Genomic DNA, 25,237 nt, shown 5'->3' with positions numbered 1-25,237 from the left:
TTTCGGTGCACTGCAGGTTTCGGAAGGAAGATAATACCATTTGCACTTGAGGCCTAGTTTGGTGATTTATATAGTAAATGACAAATGCACAGGCCCTTTGGTGAAATAAAAAAAAGAAACTATATAATTCATCAAAATACTTACTGTACTGTAAAGTATTGTACAAGTTAGTTTTACACTGACAGCCTTTTTAAACCTTGCCTCTGGCATGATCAACATCATTTGATGGCTACTTTCACGCATAGGTTTTTTGTGGTGTTATTTTCTGCACTTTTGTGTTTTTAGTAGCTTTTTTGCTATCAAAATGTGTGCTCCAGATGTTGGCTGAAGGTCTACGAGAAATATGAAGCTCTGGACCAGTTTTTCTACTGATGTTATTAAATATGTGTTTTCTTTGTCTTTCTAGCTTCTTTTACCCCTGCCATTTTTCATCTTAAGGACCAGACCATTTTTTGCAAATCTGACGTGTCGCTTTATGTGGTGATAACTTTAAAACGCTTTTACTTATCCAAGCCATTTTGAGATTGTTTTCTCATCACATATTGTACTTCATGACAGTGGTAAATTTTTGTCAAAATATGTAATTTTTATTTATAAAAAAATACCAAATTTAGTGTACTTTCACACTAGGCTTCGTTACTGAAAATACAATCATCTGCATCCCTTTGATTGGATCCGGTTGTATTATCTTTAACATATTTTTAACATTGCCAAAACGGATCCGTCATTAACTCCATTGAAAGTCAATGGGGGATGGATCCGTTTTCTATTGTGGCAGATTCTGCCAGAGAAAACTGATCCGTCCTCATTGTTTTGCTCCGCATCCCCAGGACAGAAAGCAAAATAGAACATGTTGAGGTTTGCTCTCTGGTCTAGGAACACAACTAAACGGAACGGAATGCATTATGGAACATTCCATTCTGTTCAGTTTAGTTTTGTCCCCTTTCATTCAACTGAAGAGTTCTTTTTTTCTGGTATTGAGCCCCTATGATGGAACTCGATACCGGAAAACTTTAACAGTAGTGTGAAAGTACCCTTACAAATTTTTTTTAAAAATTTAAAATTTTTCTAAATTCAAATTTCTCTGCTTTTAAAACATATAGTGATACCTCCTAAAATAGTTATTACTTTACATTTCCCATATGTCTACTTCATGTTTGGATCATTTTGTAAATTATATTTTCTTTATTTGGGACGTTAGAAGGCTTAGAAGTTTAGAAGCAAATCTTAACATTTTTGAGAAAATTTCCAAAACCCAATTTTCCAAGACCAGTTCAGGTCTGAAGTCACTTTGTGAGGCTTACATAATAGAAACAACCCATAAATGGCCCCATTTTAGAAACCACACCTCTCAAGCTATTAAAAACTGATTTTACAAACTTTATTAACCCTTTAGGTGTTCCACAAGATTTAAAGGAAAATGGAGCAGAAATTTCAGAATTTCACATTTTTTTCGATTTTAATAAATTATTTCCAGTAACAAAGCAAGAGTTAACAGCCAAACAAAGCACAATATTTATTAGCCTGATTCTGTAGTTTACAGAAACACCCCATATGTGGTCATAAACCGCTGTATGGGCACACGGCAGGGCACATAAGGAAAGGAACGCCATATGGTTTTTGGAGGGCAGATTTCACTTGGAGCATTTTAAGTTTATGTCACATTTAAAGCCCTCCTGATGCACCCCTAGAGTAGAAACTCTAAAAAAGTGACCCTATTTTGGAAACTATGGGAAAACATGGCAGTTTTGTTGGTACTATTTTAGGGTACATATGATTTTTAGTTGCTCTATATTACACTTTTTGTGAGGTAAGATAACAAAAAATAGCTGTTTTGGCATCGTTTTTATGTTTTGCTTTTTACAATGCTCATCTGACAGGACAAATCATGTGCTATTTTTATAGAGCAGGTTGTTACGGATGCGACAATACCAAATATGACTTGTATTGTGTAGGGGCTCATTTTTTTTTGTAAGAGATGACGGTTTGATTGGTACTATTTTAGGGTGCATATGACTTTTTGATCGCTTGCTATTACACTTTTTGTGATACAAGGTGACAAAAAATGGCTTTTTTGACAGTTTATATATATATATTTTTTACGTTGTTCACATGAGGGGTTAGGTCATGTGATATTTTAATAGACCTGGTTATTACGGACATGGCAATACCTAATATGTCAACTTTTTTATTTTTTTCACTTTTAACAGAATGAAAGCATTTTTGAAACAAAAAATTATGTTTTTGTATCTCCATATTCTGAGAGCATAGTTTTTTTATTTTTTGCCCGATTGTTCTATGTAGGGATTCGTTTTTTGCGGGATGAGGCGGTGGTTTGATTGGTACTATTTTGGGGGGCATATGCCTTTTTGATCGCTTGGTGTTCCACTTTTTGTGATGTAAGGTGACAAAAAATTGTTGTTTTAACACATTTTTTATTTTAATTTTTATACGGCATTCAGGTGAGGGGGTGGATCATGTGATATTTTTATATTGCCGATTGTTACGGATGCGGCAATACCCAATATGTCTTTCTCATTTTTTTCAATTTTTTCACAATTTTATGTTTTATTTTGGGATTTTCTTTACCTGAAACTTAATTTTTTTTATTGTGAAAAACTATTTTTGAACTTTTTTTTTAAATTTCTATTTTTGTCCTACTCTGGGACTTCAACTTCTAGTGTCTGATCCCCTCTGCAATGCATTACAATACAACATGTATTGTAATGCATTGGCTGTCAGCTTTTATGCCCACAGCCTGCCTGTGTGACCCAGCCTAAGCGGTGGCTCTCACAGGCTTCCATAGGAGGCAAGGCCCGATGCCTATGGAAGGCATCGGGCTTGCCTTCTCTGCCATCGGGTCCCCGCCACTGCAGCTTGGGGACTTGATGGAGATGTGGAGGGCATCCGTACCCTTCGCAAACCCTCTGTATGCCGTGGTCAGCATGGGCCGCGCATGAGCGGTGCGCTCCCATTAACTTCTATGGAAGCAGTGCTAGGTGGTGGACAGGTTTCTCCAGCCACAGCGCTCCCCGCTTCATTCTCATTTTAGGTGCGGGTTCCAGTGGTGGGACCCACACCTATCAAACAATGGGGGCATATCCTAGCGATATACCCCAATTGTCTGTGATGGGAATACCCCTTTAAAGGGTGAAAAAATGCAACACACTGTAGCTCTTGGCATTTTTTCAGGTGTTTTGACAATACCTTGTTTATAGGGGACACACCATAAAAAAAAAAATTGTAGTAGACACTGTTTGCAAAAAAACCATGCACAAAAAACGCAAGTGACCCAAAAAATGCTTGCACTGATTTTTTTTTATACTGGTAACAAAACACGAGAGCCAAATTCTTGTGTGAAAGCACCTTATTAGTATAATATTTTTAGTTGCCCATTAATTATCTAGAGTTTTTGCTCTTCTTAAAATGACCATAGATGGCTCACACCTGTACTTGAAATGTGTTTGACCTAGACCAAATTCTCCCTATACAATAAATAGCATTTCCGGTAATTGCTAAATTCGTGTTTTCAAGGAAATGTTGGTTATAAACATGTTAAAAATACATTTAGGTATATGGCAAAATATCATAAAACAAACACTATATGAAAGAGATAAACAAGCATTGACATTGAATTTTGCCATGGTTATAAGATCATGAGCTCTACATAATATACAGAAAGACTGTTTTCATGTAGCTGGAATATGTTATGTAACTTTGCATTTCTCTATAATTTGCACATTCAGTAAACAAAATTGCGAAACTTATCATTCCGTTTAGTGTTGATCGCGAATATCATCACTTCGAGAATTCGCAAAGATGTAGAATATAGTGCTATATATTCGTAATTGCAAATATTCTAGATTTTTTTTTCATCAGTAACCTCCCTTCTTGCTTGTGGGCCAATTAGAAGGCTGCTATAATTTTTTCAGAGCTTAGCAGCATCCCTAGCAACCAGTAGGAAAGTTGCCTACCCCTTACTGTATAAGAAACTCCCCAGAAGCCCTTTTCAGCTGTTTTATTTTTGCAGTTCTGAGAGAGAGAGCAGTGACATTGCTGTGCTCTGTGCATTTATCTGGATCCTATTCCTTATCCAATTACATTAGATAGTTAGTTAGTTAGCTCATATATATAATACAGATAGTTAGTGGAAGATAGTCAGTGTTGGTTATATAGTGATATAGTGCAGCTGATGGGTTCCAGTGCAGCGTGTTAGGTAGTATGATAGGAATTACTGTTTCTCTGCTGTCCATACATACATACTACAGACATAGTGCTGTGATGTCACAACAATACTTAGTGCACCAATCAGTAATATCTACTCAGACCTGATAAAATGTGAAGTTGCATGTATTGCGCAAAAAATATGTGCATCATTAGTGCCGATTTGTGCAATTGCGGAAATAATGACTGGAGATCACGAATTCTAGAATTTGCAAATTTATTGCGAATATTATGTGAAAAATTCACAAAATATTGTGAAAACGAATATTGCCTATGCCGCTTATCAATAATTCTGTGCAAATATCTGACAAAAATCAATGTAACCTTTTTAACTACTAATTAAGGAATGCTATGCTTTGAACTGTTTATAGCGCCTCAGAATCTACTCAACTTTTAAAATATTGTGAAAATTAATCCATATAGAGCTGAAATTGATGCCAAACACAGCATTAGACGGTTAGAAAGAGGATAGGGTCACCCGATTCATGCCCTGCAATGCAACTGGGGGAACCTAAGGGGGAACTCCCTTTGTCTTCAACACAGCATCAAAAGTACAATTACACACAGTTTTTGAAGGAATTCGACTTGGAAGTTGTTCCAATCATTTTGGAGAACTAACAACAGAGCTTCAGTGGATATACAGTAGGGTTGCTAAAATTCATCTGTCTCTTCATATAATCCAAGACAGAGTCAATAATGTTGAGATCAGGGCTTGGTGGGGGCCATATTATCACTTTCAAGACTGCAAGTTCTTCTTTACGCTGAAGATCATTCTTAATAGCATTGGCTATATGCTTGGGGTCCAATCAAAGGGTCACTGATGGTATTGCATCATGGGTAAGTATCAACATTTCTCAGCATTAATCCAGACCAAATCCCTAACTCCATTTGCTTAAATATGTCCCCAACCTTGCAAGGAATAATTGTAACACTCTCCAGCCCTTTGGCAAGCAAACTGCTTTTTGTTATAATCAAATATGTAAAATTTTTACTCATCAGTAGTTATGAGCGAAGTTATGAAAAATTTGATTTCGCTGCTTAGAAGCAATTTGCCACGAAGCGTATTCCTTTGTATGTAGCGGACACAATGATGGGGAACAGGGATCATGCCGTCCCCATCATTGAACCCCTCAGATGCCGCGTTCATCGCTAATGGCAGCATCTGATGCTACAATTGAGGCCTTTCAGGGGTTAATCAGGTTAAAGAAAAACATACTCACCTTATCCATTTCTTCGTGGAGAAGCCGTCGTGGCCATCTTGATTGAAGACACCGCAAAATATCCTGCACATTGATGTCTTCCCTGATGGCGTGGTGAAATCACATGTCGCCCAGTGCAAGATTTTGCGCGGTATCTACAATCAAGATGGTCGTAATGGCCTCTCTATGAGCAAATGGATGAGAGTATGTTTTTTTTTTACCACCATTTTAGGAAAAATAGATTCATTACCACAAAGCGCAGAATTGTCAGAACAGTAGATGAGTGTACCTGGGTTCTACTGGTTTCTGACAGTCCTTTGTTTATGACACTGCAGGACATCGTCTGATTTCAAATGGAAGTAAGCAAGATTTATCTTTTATCTGCTGCACTCAGTGAATGGAGTTGGGATTCTCAGAATTAATGGTGTCCTCATTGATGAGAAATACCGATACTAATCCATGAAGCAATACCATCAGGTAGGCATCTGGCTACAAACTTTTCCCGCTGCAAGACAACAACCACAAACATACAGCTAAAGTCATAAAGAAGTAACCAACATAAAGAAGAAGAAATCTTGAAAGTGATGATATGGCCCCTACAGAGTCCTGATCTCAAGATCACCGAGTCTGTATGGGATTACATGAAGACACAGAAGGATATGAGCAAACCCACATCCATGGAAGATCTGTGGATAGTTCTCCAATATAGTAAAAGAAGAAGAATTCCTGCACTGACTCTCTGACTGCACCAAGTACAAATGATTAGAAGCGGGGTTCTACCACATCTGCTGTCCTCTAAGTCAGTGTTTCCCAACCAGTGTGCCTCCAGCTGTTGCAAAACTACAACTCTCAGCATGCCCGGACAGCCTTTGGCTGTGCGGGCATGCTGGAAGTTGTAGTTTTGCAACAGCTGGAGGCACACTGGTTGGGAAACACTGCTTTAAGTTATAAGTAGTATCAATATGTGACACTGTCACGCCTACCTGCACTTGTAGAGGAGAGTCCACAAAGTGGATGTGTAGTGGTGAAAAATTTAACTCGCTTCGAAAGGATCACCCTTCTTCCTCTGAGGAAGAAAGGCAATCCATTCGAAACACGTCAGATTTTTGGTCCACAACAGCTTCTGTAGCGGTAAGCTAAAGTGACGTCACCAGCACAAGCTTTTTTGAATTGGAAACGTGTTGCCGGCCGGGGCACGTTTTCCAAATACATAGCCTGACTGATTCCACCAGACTGGAGGATCGAGACAACTATCAAGTATTTACCACTACACATCAACTTCGCGGACTCTCCTCTACAAGTACAATTAGGCGTAATGGTGTCACATATAGATAATACTTATAACTTACAGGATAGCAGACATGGTAGAACTCTGCTTCTAGTCATTAGTACTTAGGTGCAGTCAGAGAGTAAGCGTAAGAATGCTTATTTTACTTCTTCACTTTGTCATTGCAGCACTGAACTCCCTTGCAGCTTACTCAAATATTTTTTAAGTAAGGCCCCTTTCACACGGGCAAGTTTTCCGCATGGGTGCGTGAGTTGAACGCATTGCACCCGCACTGAATCCGGACCCATTCATTTCTATGGGGCTGTGCACATGAGCGGTGATTTTCACGCATCACTTGTGCATTGCGTGAAAATCACAGCATGCTCTATATAGTGCGTTTTTCACGCAACGCAGGCCCCATAGAAGTGAATGGGGCTGCGTGAAAATCACAAGCATCCGCAAGCAAGTGCGGATGTGGTGCGATTTTCATGCATGGCTTCTAGGTGACGATCGGGATGAGGACCCGATCATTATTTATTTTCCCTTATAACATGGTTATAAGGGAACATAATAGCATTCTTAAAACAGAATGCTAAGTAAATTAGAGATGGAGGGGTTAAAAAAAATTATTATAATAATTAAACGCACCTCATCCACTTATTCGCGCTGCCCGGCTCTCCTTCTTTCTTCTTCTTTGATGACCTGGGAGGAAAAGGACCTTTGGTGACGTCACTGTGCTCACATGGTGATGGACCATGTGATGAGCGCAGTGATGTCACCGAAGGTCCTTTTCTCCCAGGTCCTCAAAGAAGAAGAGAGGAGACAAGCCGGGCTGCGCAAACAAGTCGATGAGGTGAGTTTAATTTTATTTATTTTTTTTAACCCCTCCATCCCACATTTATTTAGCATTCTGCATTTAGAATGCTATTATTTTCCCTTATAACAATGTTATAAGGGAAAATATTAAAAACTACAGAATACCTATCCCAAACCCAAACTTCAGTGAAGAAGCCCGGGTTTGGGTCTGGGTACCACATTCAGTTTTTTCTCACGCGAGTGAAAAATGCATTTCACTCGAACGGAAAAAACTGAAGAACGCAACGCAGTCGCATACAAAACTAACCCCACTCACAGGCAAAATCGCATGATTTTCCCGCGACGCACCCGCATCCTATCCGGCCCTCACATGCGACACCCGTGTGAAAGAGGCCTATTTAGTTCTCCAATATGTTTGGAACAATCTCCCTGCTGAGTTTCTTCAAAAACTGTACAAGTAGAAGAACTGATACTGTTCTGAAGGCAAAGTGTGGTCACACAAAACATTGTTAATACTGTTTTGATTTAGATTCGTTTTTTGTTCATTCCCTTAGTATTTTGCTAATTGTCAGAAAAATAAACAATTGTTTCTATTTTTGAAAGTATTCTTACTTTACAACATTTTTCCACATCTGATTAAAACATTTGCACAGTACTTTAGATAGATAGACAGACTGTTGAAGAGGAAGTCTACCTTAATGCAGTAATAAATTTTATTGCTTAGTCTTGTGATGGATCTAGTAGACCCAGCAGCATCCTCCCTTTACTGGCATCCCCTCAATCTTGTGACCACCAAAATGGACAGAGACAGTAGTTCTGCTGTTGCTCCTATCTCTTACGTAGCGCTTATTGAGTGCCATGTATGTTAGACGCAAATGACAGCAGGGGATTCAACAGCCATCTAAAACCCATGCCATAAATTTACTGTGTTTTAGGTAACAGGACCCTAACTAGTAAAATTCTTTCAAAATAAAAAATGTCATGAAAGACACTTGGAATACATGATGTGTCTTATACACTATTCAAAATATTGAAAAAATATAGTGCGAAGGAGCCCTTAGAAAACTACCTGAACTCATAGTGCACAACAGCTGACTCCATTTATGATCATATCTAACACAGAAACTTGCACATATTGAACTTACTTTCTATTATGTTGTCATTCATATAGAGGTGCTCCAATTGAGGGCTAATGGATGGTACTGTTGTAAATCGGTTATGGGCTAGTTGCAGAACCAAAAGGCTGGAAATGTTAAACGTGTTTTTAGCAAGTCCTTTTTCAGACAGCTGGTTATAGTTAAGCCTTAGGAAAGCTAAATTGGGGAGATCATTAAAGTAGTTTGGGGGGATTTCTTCTATATTGTTCCTGTCAAGAAATAGCTGATTCACGGTATCTGGTACTGTGGGAGGCATTTTCCTTAGTATATTGTGTGCCAGATTCAGCTGAATAAGATTCTTTAGACCCTTGAATGTATTCTTGTTAAACACGTTGTCACTTAACCTATTATGGTGCAAGTCCAATAAGATGAGATGGTTCATTTTGTTGAAGACACCAGCAGGGATTTTGGAAATCTGATTGCGACTGAGGCGAAGATGCTCCAGCCGTGGAGGCAAATAAGATGGAAATTCTTTTAACTGGTTTTTCTCCATATAAAGATATGTCAGGTTTTCCATTTTCTCCATGATTTTTTTGTCTACCTTCTTAATGCGGTTGTTGTCAAGGTTGATCCATTGGATCTCAGTGGCATTTTTGAAGGCCTCTTCTGATAGATCCTCAATGAAGTTATTTTGCAGATAAACATATCTGGCACGAGACGGAAGAATTGGAACCTTGCGTAAATTGCGACTGTCACAATAAATTGTAGAAGGAAAATCAGGAGGACAAAAGCATTCACGAGGGCAATCAGGAAAAACAGATGGAGGTCCAGGTGGAAGTGGTGGGGGCAGCTCTGTGGGTTCCACAGGTTCTGGCGGTGGTGGGGTTGGCCTCTTAGTTGGACGAACTACTGTTGGACGAGGTCTACGCCTTTGACCATCAACTTCTATGATTAAAATTAGGACCAGAATTAAAAGTAGAATGACCCAAGTTCTCATAGTCACTTCCTGTAAAGTAAAATATTAAAGTAAAATAAGCAACATAGAAATATGTATTTTTGTAATTAACATAGGCAACTTTTTTCAAAAGAACTTAAAGGGGTTGTCCGAGTTATGAAAAAAAAAAAATAGCATCCGTATGTGTTTTGCAGATCCACATCGTCGGCACTATAATAGAAAATGCCTAATCTTGTCCGCAATTGCGGATAAGAATAGGACATGTTCTATTTTTTTCGGGAACGGAATTGCGAACCCGGAAGTACGGATCCGCATTTCCGGATCCGGGCAGCACAACGTGTGGCCCTATAGAAATGAATGGGTCCGCAATTCCGTTCCGAAAAATGCAGAACAGAATTGCGGACGTGTGAATGGAGCCAAAATCTGATCGGCAGCAATATATGACTCAGCTAAGCAAGTTTTAGGTAAAAAAATAATATTTTTCCTCATTTGCCTGGTTCTTTTCTGGCTCTCTGTTTACCTGCAATAACAGCAATCTCTTCCCCTCCTCTGCAAAGGGAGTGAATACAAGTGCTGAAGTGCTGCCCTGAGTGACATGTCTGCCTGCTGAGAAACTCAGCAGCATGTTGTATTTGTAGGACTAAAATTCCCAGCTGTACAATGACACTGCTGATACACACAGGATCTTTCCCCTACCTGTTCTTGTTCAGAACTCCTCTAGTCTGTGAGCTCCTGTGCCCAGCATTTGTCTCCTCACTGCCTGCATCTACTCAGTAAAGCCTTCAGACCTGAGTCTGTGCAGCTGAAGGGTTTAAGAATCCAAGTAGAGGGCAGACAGCAGCAGACGGCAGTGAAGGGGGCGTGGCCAGCACAGTGACTTCTTGCGTACAGACACACATCTGCTCTTTCAGCCTTGTGCCCAAATCATCATCAGAGCAGGGAGAGAAGCCGACATCACAGGTCATATGACCCTCAGCGAAATCTGAGAAACCAGCAACTGGAGATAAAGTAAGTGAATTGTAAAGTCTTTTCATTTGCCTAGTTAGAAACATACAAAGAACAAAAAAATAACTTGGACAACCCCTTTGAAATACTTATAGATTGTTAATTTTTTTCAAAATAACTTCTGTATCTAGGATATGTACAGTACAGACCAACAGTTTGAACACACCTTCTCATTCAAAGAGTTTTCTTTATTTTCATGACTATGAAGGCATCAAAACTATGAATTAACACATGTGGAATTATATACATAACAAACAAGTGTGAAACAACTGAAAATATGTCATATTCTAGGTTCTTCAAAGTAGCCACCTTTTGCTTTGATTACTGCTTTGCACACTCTTGGCATTCTCTTGATGAGCTTCAAGAGGTAGTCCCCTGAAATGGTTTTCACTTCACAGGTGTGACCTGTCAGGTTTAATAAGTGGGATTTCTTGCCTTATAAATGGGGTTGGGACCATCAGTTGCGTTGAGGAGAAGTCAGGTGGATACACAGCTGATAGTCCTACTGAATAGACTGTTAGAATTTGTATTATGGCAAGAAATAAGCAGCTAAGTAAAGAAAAACGAGTGGCCATCATTACTTGAAGAAATGAAGGTCAGTCAGTCAGCCGAAAAATTGGGAAAACTTTGAAAGTAAGGGCTATTTGACCATGAAGGAGAGTGATGGGGTACTGCGCCAGATGACCTGGCCTCCACAGTCACCGGACCTGAACCCAATCGAGATGGTTTGGGGTGAGCTGGACCGCAGAGTGAAGGCAAAAGGGCCAACAAGTGCTAAGCATCTCTGGGAACTCCTTCAAGACTGTTGGAAGACCATTTCAGGGGACTACCTCTTGAAGCTCATCAAGAGAATGCCAAGAGTGTGCAAAGCAGTAATCAAAGCAAAAGGTGGCTACTTTGAAGAACCTAGAATATGACATATTTTCAGTTGTTTCACACTTGTTTGTTATGTATATAATTCCACATGTGTTAATTCATAGTTTTGATGCCTTCATAGTCATGAAAATAAAGAAAACTCTTTGAATGAGAAGGTGTGTCCAAACTTTTGGTCTGTACTGTATGTGCGCGGTCTATGATAGTAATGCATTATCTCACATTTCCAGTAGTTTATTATTGTCCTGTTTCATACACAATTGGGATAGGCAGATTGAACATCCGTTCCTGTGATGCAATTTCGCAAGTGACAACTAAAGTTTGACTATAGCTTTTTATTTATGAATATATGGTCATTCTTAGCATAATCATTTAGATGATTTTTAATATGTGTACAGCACACAGCTGCTGTAGAATAAAATTATAGTGTTGTACTGTTACATTTTATGAAATATCGAAGAACATAATCTGACAACCTATACGTACCTCGAGGCTGTTAATGCTTATTAAAAAAGTAATCATGACAGAATACCTACACACCAAATTAATGTGTTTTTTTTTTTCGTGGAGAGATCAAAGGACAGAAATGTGACATTATCTGCACATCTTCAGTAATGCTTAATCACACCCATTGTTTTTCTTTATATCATACACATTTAAGATACTTGTTTCCCTGTTAAAGGGGTTGCCTTGGATCTGCTGTTGTTGCCTGAAGCAATTACAACTGTATGTCTAGGTTTGCATGCAACAGCTGTGGGTGAAATTTTTATGGAGCAACCACTCGCCCTTCATATAACTGTAAAGTAGTATTTCTTATTCGATGAGTTCATTAAAATTTATTTGAGTTTTGATGTTGAATGGATTGGGTTTGCCAAGCGGTAATAGCAGCCGTGATGATATTTTCCATTGTCATGAGTTAGGGCTCATGCACACGACCGTTGTTGTTTTGCGGTCCGTTTTTCACGGATCTGTTGTTCCGTATCTGAGGTTTTTTTTTCTCTGATTTAAGTCCTCTTCCATTCCGTTAATCCACAAAACATATCCGTATGGTTTCTGTATGCGATCCGTTTTTTGCGGATCGGAAACGGAAACAGTAACTTATTAATCACCAAACACATGAACAATAAGGGCTGGGAATAGCATTTCTACTGTATGGATCCGCAGAATACTGATGTGTCCCGTGTGTGTTCCATATTTTTTGCAGACCCATTAACTTGAATAGGGCCTCGGACCATGATTTGCAGACAATAATAGGAAATGCACTACTTTTTTGCAGAACGGAAATATGTAAATGGAATGCACACAGAATACCTTCTGTTGTTTTTGCAGAACCACTGAAGTGAATGGTTCCACATACGGTCCGCAAAAAAAAAAGAACGGAAGCGGAAACAAAATATGTTTCCTGTGCTTGAGCCCTAAGTGTGGTTTGGGTCCAATAAGTTTTGGGTGTATAGAAGATACCCTGTTAGATGGGGTGGCCAGATGGGGTTGCCATGGTGCACCTGAAAGGTGGTCATGGCGAGGCCAAGAATAACACAACCATGCAGGCCTTCTGTGGTATTCTATATGCTTGATAGAAATAGACTTTTTATTCAGTGTTCATTGTTAATGTCTGCATGTCTACCACATAGCCATTAACAAAGAAAAACTACCCATTTATAATGAGGTAATACAATACCGGCATGGCCGTGAGGCTCTTCGCCAAACAGTATCCGTGTCTCAACTCTACTATGGAAGCCCCATCTTAATGTACTTATCGTTAAAGACTCCCTCTTGTGCCCTCACTGCTGGATTATATCTTTGTCTTTACTCTGGTTGATAATATATGTGTGAGAATTTATGTACTACGGTATATATATATATTATATATATATATATATAGGTAAAACTCCAAAAATTTGAATATCGTGCAAAAGTCCATTTATTTCAGTAATGCAAATTAAAAGGAATTGCATTAATTCACCTTAACCCCTTAAAGACCGGGCTTATTTTCACCTTAAGGACCAGGCCATTTTTTGCAAATGTGGTGATAACTTTAAAATGCTTTGTCTTATCCAAGCCATTCTGAGACTATTTTTTCATCACATATTGTACTTCATGACACTGGTAAAATTGAGTCAAAAAAATTATTTATAAAAAAATACTAAATTTACCAAAAATTTTGAAAAATTGGCCAATTTCCAAGTTTCAATTTCTCTAATTCTATAATACATAGTAATACCTCCAAAAATAGTTATTACTTTACATTCCTCATATGTCTACTTCATGTTTGGATCATTTTGGGAATGACATTTTATTTTTTGGGGACGTTACAAGGCTTAGAAGTTTAGAAGCAAATCTTGAAATGTTTCCGAGATTTTCAAAAACCCACTTTTTAAGGACCAGTTCAGGTCTGAAGTCACTTTGTGAGGCTTACATAATAGAAACCACCCAAAAATGACCCCATTCTAGAAACTACACCCTTCAAGGTATTCACACCCCATATGTGGTCGTAAACTACTGTACGGGCACACGGTAGGGCGTAGAGGAAAAGGAGCGCCGTGTGGTTTTTGGAAGGCAGATTTTGCTGGACTTGTTTATTTACACCATGTCCCATTTGAAGCCATCCTGATGCCCCCCTAGAGTAGAAACTCCATAAAAGTGACCCCATCTGAGAAACTACACTACTCAAGGTATTCAAAACTGATTTTACAAACTTTGTTAACCATTTAGGTGTTCCACAAGAGTTATTGGCAAATGGAGATGAAATTTCAGAATATAAATTTTTTGTCAAATTTTCCATTTTAATCAATTTTTTCCAGTAACAAAGCAAGGGTTAACAGCCAAACAAAACTCAATATTTATTGCCCTGATTCGGTAGTTTATATAAACACCCCATATGTGATCGTAAACTACAGTACGGGCACATGGCAGGGTGCAGAAGGAAAGGAACACCATATGGTGTCTGTAAGGCAGATTTTGCTGGATTGGTTTCTAGACACCATGTCCCATTTGAAGCTCCCTGATGTACCCCTAGAGTAGAAACTCCAAAAAAGTTACCCCATTTGGAAACCTACATATTGTAGGGCACATGATTTTTGGTTGCTCTATATTACACTTTTTGTGAGGCAAAGTAACAAAAAATAGAAATTCTGAAATTTCATCTCCATTTGCCATTAACTCTTGTGGAACACTTAACTGCTTAACAAAGTTTGTAAAATCAGTTTTGAATACCTTGAGGGGTGTAGTTTCCTAAATGGGGACACTTTTTGGAGTTTCTACTCTAGGGGTTCCTTTCCTTCTGCGCCCTGCTGTGTGGCCATACAGCAGTTTACGACCACATATGGGGCATTTTTGTAAACTACAGAATCAGGGCAATAAATATTGAGTTTTGTTTGGCTGTTAACCCTTGCTTTGTTACGGGAAAAAATGGATTAAAATGGAAAATTTGCCAAAAAAAGCTGTTTTTTACACCGTTCATCTGACAGGTTAGATCATGTGCTATTTTTATAGAGCAGGTTCTTACAGACGCGGTGATACCTAATATGTATACTTTTTTTATTTTATTTACGTTTTACACAATAATATCATTTTCGAAACAAAAAAAATCATGTTTTAGTGTCTCCATAGTCTGAGAGCCATAGTTTTTTTAGTTTTTAGGCGATTGTCTCAGGTTGGGTATCATTTTTGCAGGATGAGATGACAGTTAGGCACTATTTTAGGGTGCATATGACTTTTTGATCGCTTGCTAAAACACTTTTTGTGATGTAAGGTAACAAAAAAAAGCTTTTTTGACACTGTTTTTATTGAATTATTTTTACAGTGTTCACCTGAGGGGTTAGCTCATGTGGTATTTTTATAGAGCAGGCTCTTACGGACGTGGGGATACCTAATATGTATACCTTTTTTTATTTATTTAGATTTAACCCAACAAAAAAAAAACATGTTTTAATGTCTCCATAGTCTGAGAGCCATAGTTTTTTTAAAATATTTTTTGGGCCATTGCCTCATGTAGGGGCTCATTTTTTGCAGGGTGAGGTGGGGGTTAGATTGGCACCATGGTGGGGGGCATACCCCTTTTTTTTTTGGTTGCTTGGTGTTGCACTTTTAGTGACTTAAGGTGACAAAACAAATGTTTTTTAATTTTATTTTTTTGACAATGTTCACCTGAGGGGTTATTTTATATATTCTTAGAGTCGGTCGTTACGGATGTGGCGATACATAATATGTATACTTTCTTTTATTTTTTTTAAGTTTTACACAATAATTACATTTTTGAAACAAAAAAATATATCATGTTTTAGTGTCGCCATAGTCTGAGAGTCATAGTTTTTCAGTTTTTGGGCGATTGTCTTAGGTAGGGTATCAGTTTTGTGGGATAAGGTGACGGTTAGATTGGCACTATTTTGGGGGGCATACGACTTTTTCATCGCTTGCTATTACACTTTTTGAGATGTAAGGTGACAAAAGTCTTTTTTTACACCATTTTTTTTTTTTACGGTGTTCACCTCAGGGTTTAGGTCATGTGGTATTTTTATAGAGCAGGTTCTTACGGACGCGGTGATACCTAATCTACTTTTTTTTTACATTTAACATAAAAAAGCATTTTTGAAACAAAAAAAAATCATGTTTTAGTCTGAGAGCCATAGTTTATATTTTTTATTTTTTAGGCAATTGTCTCATGTAGAGGCTCATTTTTTGCTGGATGAGGTTACGGTTTGATTGGTACTATTTTGGCGTACATACGACTTTTTTGATCACTTTTTTTACCTTTTTTGGGAAGAAAGGTCGGCAAAATTTCAATTTCATCCTAGTTCTTATTTTTTTTTATTTTTATGGCGTTTACTGTGTGGGAAAAGTAACATGACCGTTTTATAGATCAGGTCATTACGGACACATTGCTATCAAACATGTGTAGGGAATTATATATTTTTTTTAATCAGTGATAAATGTGTTTTTTTATTTTTACTTTTTTTTAAACTTTTTTTTCACTTTTTTTTTACCCTGACTTACTTGGTTCTTGAAGATCCAGTGGGTCTGATGTCTGTATAATACAATACAGTACACTATATAGTGTACTGTACTGTATTTTCACTTTACTTAATCTGATCAGATTTCTGCCTTTAGCAGAAGTCAGATCAGCACCATGGACGCCCGGAAGCCTGTGAAGGCGTTCGGTTGCCATCGTAACCATCCCTCGCTGCCACAACAGAGCAGCGGGTGATGGGGACGGAAGGGGGCCCCTCCCTCTGTGATCTCGTCAAGATTCGGGGGCTGAGAAGGCACAGCAGCCCCCGATGGGAGAGGGAGGGAGCTCCTTCCCTGTTAACTCCTTCCATACAACGGTCCCTACGGACCGCGGCATGGAAGGGGTTTAACGGCTGACATTTGTGTGATGATGTCAGCCGTTTTAAGCACAGTGTCAGCAATGTGCTCGGCCATACTGAGAGAGGTGGCGGGCGCATGTATGCGTACCTGCCCGCCCCCCAACACCACCCGCACCTACCCCCCCGCACAGCCCACCGACACATCACAAAGAGGGCTGGGGGGGGGGGATTAAACATATAAAAAAAAAGCATTTTGAAGTTTCTGATCAGAAACTTCCGAAAGCACTGCAATTCGCAGGTCTGAATTGACCTGCGGTTTGCAGCAATAGTCAATATGGGGGGGTCACAGGTGTCTGTAACAGGTTAAAATTAGAATTTTGTGAAAAGGTTCAATATTCTAGGCTCAAAGTGTCACACTCTAGTCAGCTAATTAATCCATATTACCCTAAGTAAAGGGAATCTCAAAATAGTGACTTTGGGGTTTCATAAGCTATAAGCCATAGTCATCCAAAATATAACAAATAAAGGCATGAAAAATCTCGCTTTGCATGTAATGAGTCTATCTCATATATCAGTTTCACCTTTTAAGTTGCATTACTGAAATAAATGAACTTTGCACGATATTCAAATTTTTCTGAGTTTCACATATATATATATATATATACAGTACAGACCAAAAGTTTGGACACACCTTCTCATTCAAAGAATTTTCTTTATTTTCATGACTATGAATGCATCAAAACTATGAATTAACACATGTGGAATTATATACATAACAAACAAGTGTGAAACAACTGAAAATACTTCATATTCTAGGTTCTTCAAAGTAGCCACCTTTTGCTTTGATTACTGCTTTGCACACTCTTGGCATTCTCTTGATAAGCTTCAAGAGGTAGTCCCCTGAAATGGTCTTCCAACAGTCTTGAAGGAGTTCCCAGAGATGCTTAGCACTTGTTGGCCCTTTTGCCTTCACTCTGCGGTCCAGCTCACCCCAAACCATCTCGATTGGGTTCAGGTCCGGTGACTGTGGAGGCCAGGTCATCTGGTGCAGCACCCCATCACTCTCCTTCATGGTCAAATAGCCCTTACTTTCAAAGTTTTCCCAATTTTTCGGCTAACTGACTGACCTTCATTTCTTAAAGTAATGATGACCACTAATTTTTCTTTACTTAGCTGCTTTTTTCTTGCCATAATACAAATTCTAACTGTCTATTCAGTAGGACTATCAGCTCTGTATCCACCTGACTTCTCCTCAATGCAACTGATGGTCCCAACCCCATTTATAAGGCAAGAAATCCCACTTATTAAACCTGACAGGGCACACCTATGAAGTGAAAACCATTTCAGGGGACTACCTCTTGAAGCTCATCAAGAGAATGCCAAGAGTGTGCAAAGCAGTAATCAAAGCAAAAGGTGGCTACTTTGAAGAACCTAGAATATTACATATTTTCAGTTGTTTCACACTTGTTTGTTATGTATATAATTCCACATGTGTTAATTCATAGTTTTGATGCCTTCAGTGTGAATCTACAATTTTCATAGTCATGAAAATAAAGAAAACTCTTTGAATGAGAAGGGGTGTCCAAACTGTTGGTCTGTACTGTGTATATATATAAATATATGTATACACAGTGAGGAACAGAAGTATTTGAACAGTATTTGAAATAATGGAGGGGTCTGAAATTCACATTGTAGGTGCATTCCCACTCTGAGAGACAGAATAAAAATAAAATAAATTAGGAAATCACATTGTTTGGTTTTTAAAGAATATATTTGTCTTGCACTGCTGAACATAAGCATTTGAACACCTGAGAAACAGCAAGAATTCTGTCTCTCAAATACCTGTTACTGTGCCTTTAAAAAGTCCACCTCTACTCCACTCATTAATCTAACTTAGTAGCACCTGTCTGAGCTCTTTAGTCAGACGCCAACTACTACGATGGGCAAGACTAAAGAGCTGAAGATTTGTAAGTGGGAGAACTTGCAAAATCGCAGGGTGTTCAAATATTTCTGTTCCTCACTATAAATGTGTCACAGCAGTATTTCTTATATTGCATATGTATTATACTTTGTATTCCAGGTGTAATTGCTCCATCTAGTGCAGGGATGCACAAACCAAAGGCCGCGGGCTGCATGCGTCCCCTAGAGCCATGGTTTGCATTCCCGGTCTTGCTGCACAGAAACAGCTGATACTGCGATCAGCTGTGTTTGTGCTGGGAGCACCGCACAATGGAGCATTACAGCTCCTGCAGTCTAGTGCAAAAAAAAATCTAATTGTCTCCCAAAGGTCTTTCAGTGACCTATTGGGGAGACAATTAAAACATGATAAAAAAATTAAATAAAAAAACAATACAATATAAAATATAATAAAATACAAAGAAAAAAAAGAAAAAGAAAATATAGTCATCTTGGTGGAGATATTGTGTTGCAAAAATCTATTTAAAAAAAATTAAACAAAATAAAAAAATAAACTAAGTAATAAAATACAAATAAAAGAAAATAATTAAAAAGAAAAAAAGTGCTGTCCTCCAACAGTCTTTTTTATGTCTTGGGGTACATATTATGTGGCAAAATTATATTAAAAAAATAAGTAATAAATCCATTATAAAAAAATTATAAAAATTAAATATTAATAAAATATTAAGAAATATATGAAAAATGAAGTAAAATTAACCACTTCCCGACCGCCCATTGACTATAAATGTCCTGGGCAGTCGGGTTTATCTTGGATCGGACTTTTCTGAACGTCCTTTCAGAGATGGCAGATGCACGCTGTCAGTGACAGCAGGGTACTCCAGGGAGAAGGCAGGGACTATTCCTGGTTGTCCCTGCCTTCTAGGTTGCTGTATACACAGCGCTGAATAAGTGCTGTGTATACAGCAAGGAAGCGATGTGCCGCTTCCTGTCCCGGCCATTGATCATGTGACCACCGGGGCCAGGTGAGTGCAGGAGCTGTCGGGTCTTCCACAGACCTCGATCAGCCCTGCACTGAGGCTGTACAGCATAGTATAATGCTGTACAGCCTCTCTGGGGGGTGTATTTCCACTGTAACTGAGGCTGCTAAGTCTGCCCCAGTTACAGGAGAAATCAATAGTGAAAAAAATAAAATGAAGTTAAATGTCCCCCAGAGGTCTTGTATGACCTTATGGGGGACACAAAAGTGTAAAATGAAAAAAATAAAATAGTGTTTAAAAAAAAAGTTTCACATGAAAAAAAAATCCCCTCAAATCTGTAATTTAAACAATGTTAAAAATAGAAGAAAAAAATGTAATTGACATATTTGGTATCACCGCGTCTGCACACGGCAAAAATGGTAAAATGTCACCTGAGAATGTAACAGACGATTTTTCTAAATTTAGGTCCCTGTCACTTATGCAGAGCAGGGGTTTGTATACGGTAAAATGTCACCCAAGAATGTAACAGACGCTTTTGCACCCTGCTCCCTCTTTTGCTGTGCTGGTGCCTCTGTGCGACCACCGCCTCTTCCTCCAAACTGCACACGTCACTCGCATGACCTTGATTCCATGTGGGGTCTAGTACCTCATCATCCTCCACATCATCTTCCACCCACTCTTTACCCCTGTCATCCTTGTCGGTCTGCACACTGCAGAAAGCCACAGCAGTTGGCACCTGTGTTTCGTCATCATCTGAGACGTGCTGTGGTGGTGTTTCCATGTCATCATCCTGAAACTCAAGTGGTTGGGCATCAGTGGACTACATCTCTTCCACTTCTGGGGCAGGGCTATGTGGATGGCTCACGGAAACCCTGCCAGAAGAGTCATCAAAAAGCATAAGAGACTGCTGCATGACTTGGGGCTCAGACTGCTTGCCTGATTTGCAAGGGGGTGAGTTGAAAAACAGATGGACATGGGCTGTAGGTGCCAACTCTGATCTTTCAGCAGGGGACTGGGTGGGAGACAATGTGGAGGAACTGGAGGCACTGTCAGCCACCCAATCTACTATCGCCTGTTCTAGCCTCACCATTCGGACTGTCAAAAATGCAGCGTAGGCCACAAATGTACTTTCTAGTGCAAAATATGAGAATTTGTCACCCAACGATGTAAGAGACGAATTTGTGAAATTTATTTCCCTGTCCGCTATTTAGAGCAGGGGTATATCACAGCCAAAAATTGGTGACTGTCAACCAACAATGTAACAGACAAATTAATGAAATTTATTTCCCTGTCCACTATGAAGAGCAGGGGTATATCACAGTCAAAAATTGGTGAATGTCACCCAATAATGTAACAGACGAATTAGTAAAATGTATTTCCCTGTCTACAATGTAGAGCAGGGGTATATCACAGCCAAATATGCAAATATGTCAACCCCTGAACTCAGAGACAAATTAACTATATTATTGTCACTGGCACATATGCAGGTGCAGGTGTACTTCACAAAAAAAAAAAATTGTCGCCCACCGAACAAACGGATTAAGTATTAAATTATTTATATTTATGTTGTATTGCTCCCACCAAAAAATCGCTGTAGGAAGGTCAGCCACAGATTGAACATACAGATAAATCATCATCATTTGTGTCAGGGGTGTAAAAATGGTGTATTGCACATGTGCCCTGGCTGTACAATTGTGTATCTGGCCTATGTTGGTGCATGTGTAACATCCCAGAGTGGAGGGCATTAATGAAGAGCATTAATATTGTCATCTGATGTGATTCCCCTCATGTCATTCACAACTGTGCAGTTGAAACCATTTTAAATGTTATATTTCCTTTGTAATGTTTCAGGTCTACCAGCAGGTGGCGGCATCGTTGGTAGGCATAGTTTTAATGTTATGGCCATTCAGAATGGAACATTCCAGTTCTGTTCTGCCCCCCTGCTTAAGGGAAGTGGAGTTTACCACACCCTGCAGCAAGTGAGGAAAAAAACTGTTAGATCCAGTGTGTTCCAGGTCTCCCTGCAAGGGGAAGGCTGTGCAAGTAGGAGCTCCCAGAAATAGGGATCCCAAAACCAGGATCTCGTCTCAGTTGAGACCAAAGATCATACTTCCCAGTCTGAGCCTTCAGCCTCAGCTGGTTGACAAGCAAGCAGCACCTCCAGAACTACAGATCTCCAGGACGAAACATTCCCTGTGAGCAGAACTGTGAGTAACATCCAGAGACCAGGAGAAACCAAATTCCTCCTCAGCTAGTCAGGCCCACACCAAGCAGAAGATAGAGCAGAAGACAGATTCCTGCCAGATTCCCCAGGCATATAGTATAGAAGCAGTACCACGGTCCTGCTCATTGCACAGGAACACAACATCCGAGCCACTTGTGAATGACTGGCCTGATAAACGTGTCACCCCACATGTAAACAGATGGATTTGCTAAATTTATTGGCCTGGCTGTCACATATGCAGTGCAAGCAGCAGGGTTAGTTGAAAGACCAAACTGTGAATATGTCACCCCACAATCCAACAGATGAATTTAGTGTATTTATTTGCCTGGCTGTCACATATACAGCACCGGCCGCAAAAGTATTTTCTGGCCAAAGAAAAATAAATGTTTTCACCAACAATGAAACAGATGGATTTAATTGATTTTCTTTCACCAACACAAATACAGTGCAGGCCGCAAAGGTACTTTATGGCAAAAAAAGTGTTTTTTCACAAACAATGTCAAAGTTGTATTTACTGATTATATTTCACTGCAAAAGGCAGCAAAATGTGCTTAAGAGCATTGCAAGTGCTCAGCAAACAAATGTGGATAGTGCAATGACTTAAAGTAGCAATTACTTAACATAACATAAAATATGTAAAAAAATAATAATAATAATCTTGATCAAGGAGGTGGAGGTCTATATGGAGTAGGAGGTTGAGGAGGCGTTGGACATGGCGGTGTAGGTGGAAGCGGAGGTGGAGGAGGAGGTAGCCAACCCTGTATTTTTTTTTTTTGTTGTTGTTTAAATTAGGGTACACCCGAAAACATTGGGAAATATAAAAAATAAAACAATAAGCAATTACGCTGGATGAATGAGGCTGGTATACATGTCTATTCTGCACAAGGTATGGACAAGTCCTGTGGGATCCATGCCTGTTTCATTTTAATAAACTTGAAACACACGTTCAGACAATACACTGGCTACAGGGCAGGCCAGCACCTCCAAGGCGTAAAGGGCAAGCTCAGGCCATGTGCCCAATTTGGAGACCCAGAAGTTGAAGGAGGCAGACCCATCAGTTAGTACGTGTAGGCGTGGGCACACATACTGCTCCACCATGCTGCTGAAATGCTGCCTCATGTTAAGACGTTCCATATCAGCTGGTGGTGCTGGTTGTTGTGGCGTGCTGACAAAGCCTTTCCACATTTCGGCCATGCTAACCCTGTCTTCTGAGGTGCTGGCGGTGTCCCAGCTGCGTTGGCGACTTCTTCCTCTTCCTCTGCCTTCGCTTTGTGCTTCCACTGTGCACCCGCTGCCAGGTGGGGATGCCATCAGAAGCACGTCTACCAGCGTGCGCTGGTACTCCCGCATCTTCCGATCACGCTCCAGTGACGGAATTAAGGATGGTACATTGTCCTTGCAACTGGGATCCAGCAGCATGGCCACCCAGTAATCAGCACAAGTTAGAATGTGGCCAACTCTGCGGTCGTTGCGGAGACACTGCAGCATGTAATCGCTCATGTTTGCCAGGCTGCCCAGAGGCAACGACAAGCTGTCCTCTGTGGGAGATGTATCGTCTGTGTCCTCTATATCACTCCAGCCATGCAACAGTGATGGCCATGAGCTGGTTTGGGTGCCACTGCTGTGAACATGGTTCTTCCTCCTCCATCTCCTCATCCCCCACCTCGTCATCCTCCAGAACTGTGCCCTGGATGGACAATTGCCTACCTGGCATATGTTGGTGCAGGAACCCACCCTCGGAGCCACTTTTGAATGACTGGCCTGAAACCCTTGTAAATGGTCCCTTTTCCTCCTCCTCCTGTGCCACATCCTCTTCCATCATCACCCGAACCGTTTTTTTCAAGGAGTCATAGGAGTGGGATAGTAACGCTGAGAACTGCATCATCGGCACTGGCCATGTTGGTGGAGTACAAGCACAGTGCAACAAGGCACACAGTAGGGGTGGGCGATATGGCCTAAAATCTATATTGCAATATAATTTTAAGCATGTGCGATATGCGATATATATTGCAATATATTGTTTTCTATATTTGTGGGGGGGGGTTTATTTAATAACTATTAGCCTCCTTAAGGGCTATAACCCTTGTCATATTCACCCTAATAGAGCTCTATTAGGGTGAATAGGACTTTACACTCTCCCTGCTGCCCTGTGCTTTGTGCACACAAGAGCAGGGAGCTGACCATGGCAGCCAGCCTCTCATGTGCCCCCCAGCCTCTCATGTGCCCCCCAGCCACTCATGTGCCCCCCAGCCACTCATGTGCCCCCCAGCCACTCATGTGACCCCCAGCCTCTCATGTGCCCCCCAGCCTCTCATGTGCCCCCCAGCCTCTGATCAGCCCCCCAGCCTCTCATGTGCCCCCCAGCCCCTGATCCGCCCCAGCCTCTCATGTGCCCCCCAGCCTCTGAGCAGCCCCCCAGCCCCTGATCCACCCCCCAGCCTCTCATGTGCCCCCCAGTCTCTGATCAGCCCCCCAGCCTCTCCCTCTTATCAACCCCCTCTGGTAACTCAAACCCACCCTCCCTCCCTCCCCAGTATTAATCATTGGTGGCAGTGGCCACAGGGTCCCCCTCCCCCTTATCATTGGTGGCAGTGGGCAGTTCCGATCGGAGTCCCAGCAGTGTAATGCTGGGGCTCCAATCGGTGACCATGACAGCCAGGAGTCACGCCACTGAAGTCCTGGCTGCCATGGTATGTTAGTGAGCAGCATTATACTCACGTGCGCCGTGGCCACCGGGCGCTCCTTCTTCTCATAGGTCTGTGCGGCATTAGCAATGCGCCGCACAGACAGAAGAAGGAGCTGCCCACTGCCACCAATGCAGAGACTGAAGAACATTCCCGGCACCCGACCTCTGACAGGACTCTGTGATCCACGTGATTAACCCCTCAACTGAGGGGTTAGCTGCGGCGGATCGCAGCGTGCAGTCATAGGGGCCGGGATATGGCCGGCACATTCATTGGTGGCGCAGTCCCTCCCCTCCTCCTCCTACTCTGTTCTTATTGGTGGCCAGCGGCAGCCGCGCACAGTGGGGAGGGAAGGACTCCCTCCTTATCCACTGTGCCGGCTCAGGAGAACATGGTGGCGCGCGCCGAGAGCGTGATCATTCACTACCGCTCCGTGGTCATATCGCAGTCCAGTGATATAGGCGATATGCACAAAATCCATATCGTGGCACAAATATATATTGCATATCGCCTATATCGCCTATATCGCCCACCCCTAGCACACAGATCTAGCATGGAGGCCCACTCATTGTTAGTGAAGTGGTGCTGTTCCGCAGAGCAACTCACCCGTGCATGCTGCAGCTGAAACTCCACTAACGCCTGCTGCTGCTCGCACAGTCTGGCCAGCATGTGCAAGGTGGAGTTCCACCTTGT

At 40.7% G+C, this 25,237-nt stretch overlaps 1 protein-coding gene across 2 annotated transcripts in view; it reads right to left on the bottom strand.

Annotated features, from left to right (window-relative positions):
• The window catches only part of LOC120995112 (proline and arginine rich end leucine rich repeat protein), a 397,210-nt gene that overhangs the window by 222,443 nt on the left and 149,530 nt on the right, over positions 1 to 25,237 (bottom strand). The window contains exon 2 of one of the 2 annotated variants that reach the window (XM_040424119.1): positions 8,652 to 9,609. In XM_040424119.1, coding sequence (XP_040280053.1) covers positions 8,652 to 9,600 — 949 coding nt within the window. In that variant the 5' untranslated portion in view covers positions 9,601 to 9,609. Of the gene's footprint in view, positions 1 to 8,647; positions 9,610 to 25,237 lie in introns of both variants that reach the window. The other variant, XM_040424120.1, reaches the window with a different exon arrangement.

This window comes from Bufo bufo, chromosome 3 (assembly GCF_905171765.1).
Source record: "Bufo bufo chromosome 3, aBufBuf1.1, whole genome shotgun sequence".
Classification (NCBI taxonomy): Eukaryota; Metazoa; Chordata; class Amphibia; order Anura; family Bufonidae; genus Bufo; species Bufo bufo.
This window is presented reverse-complemented; position numbering and strand designations above follow the sequence as displayed.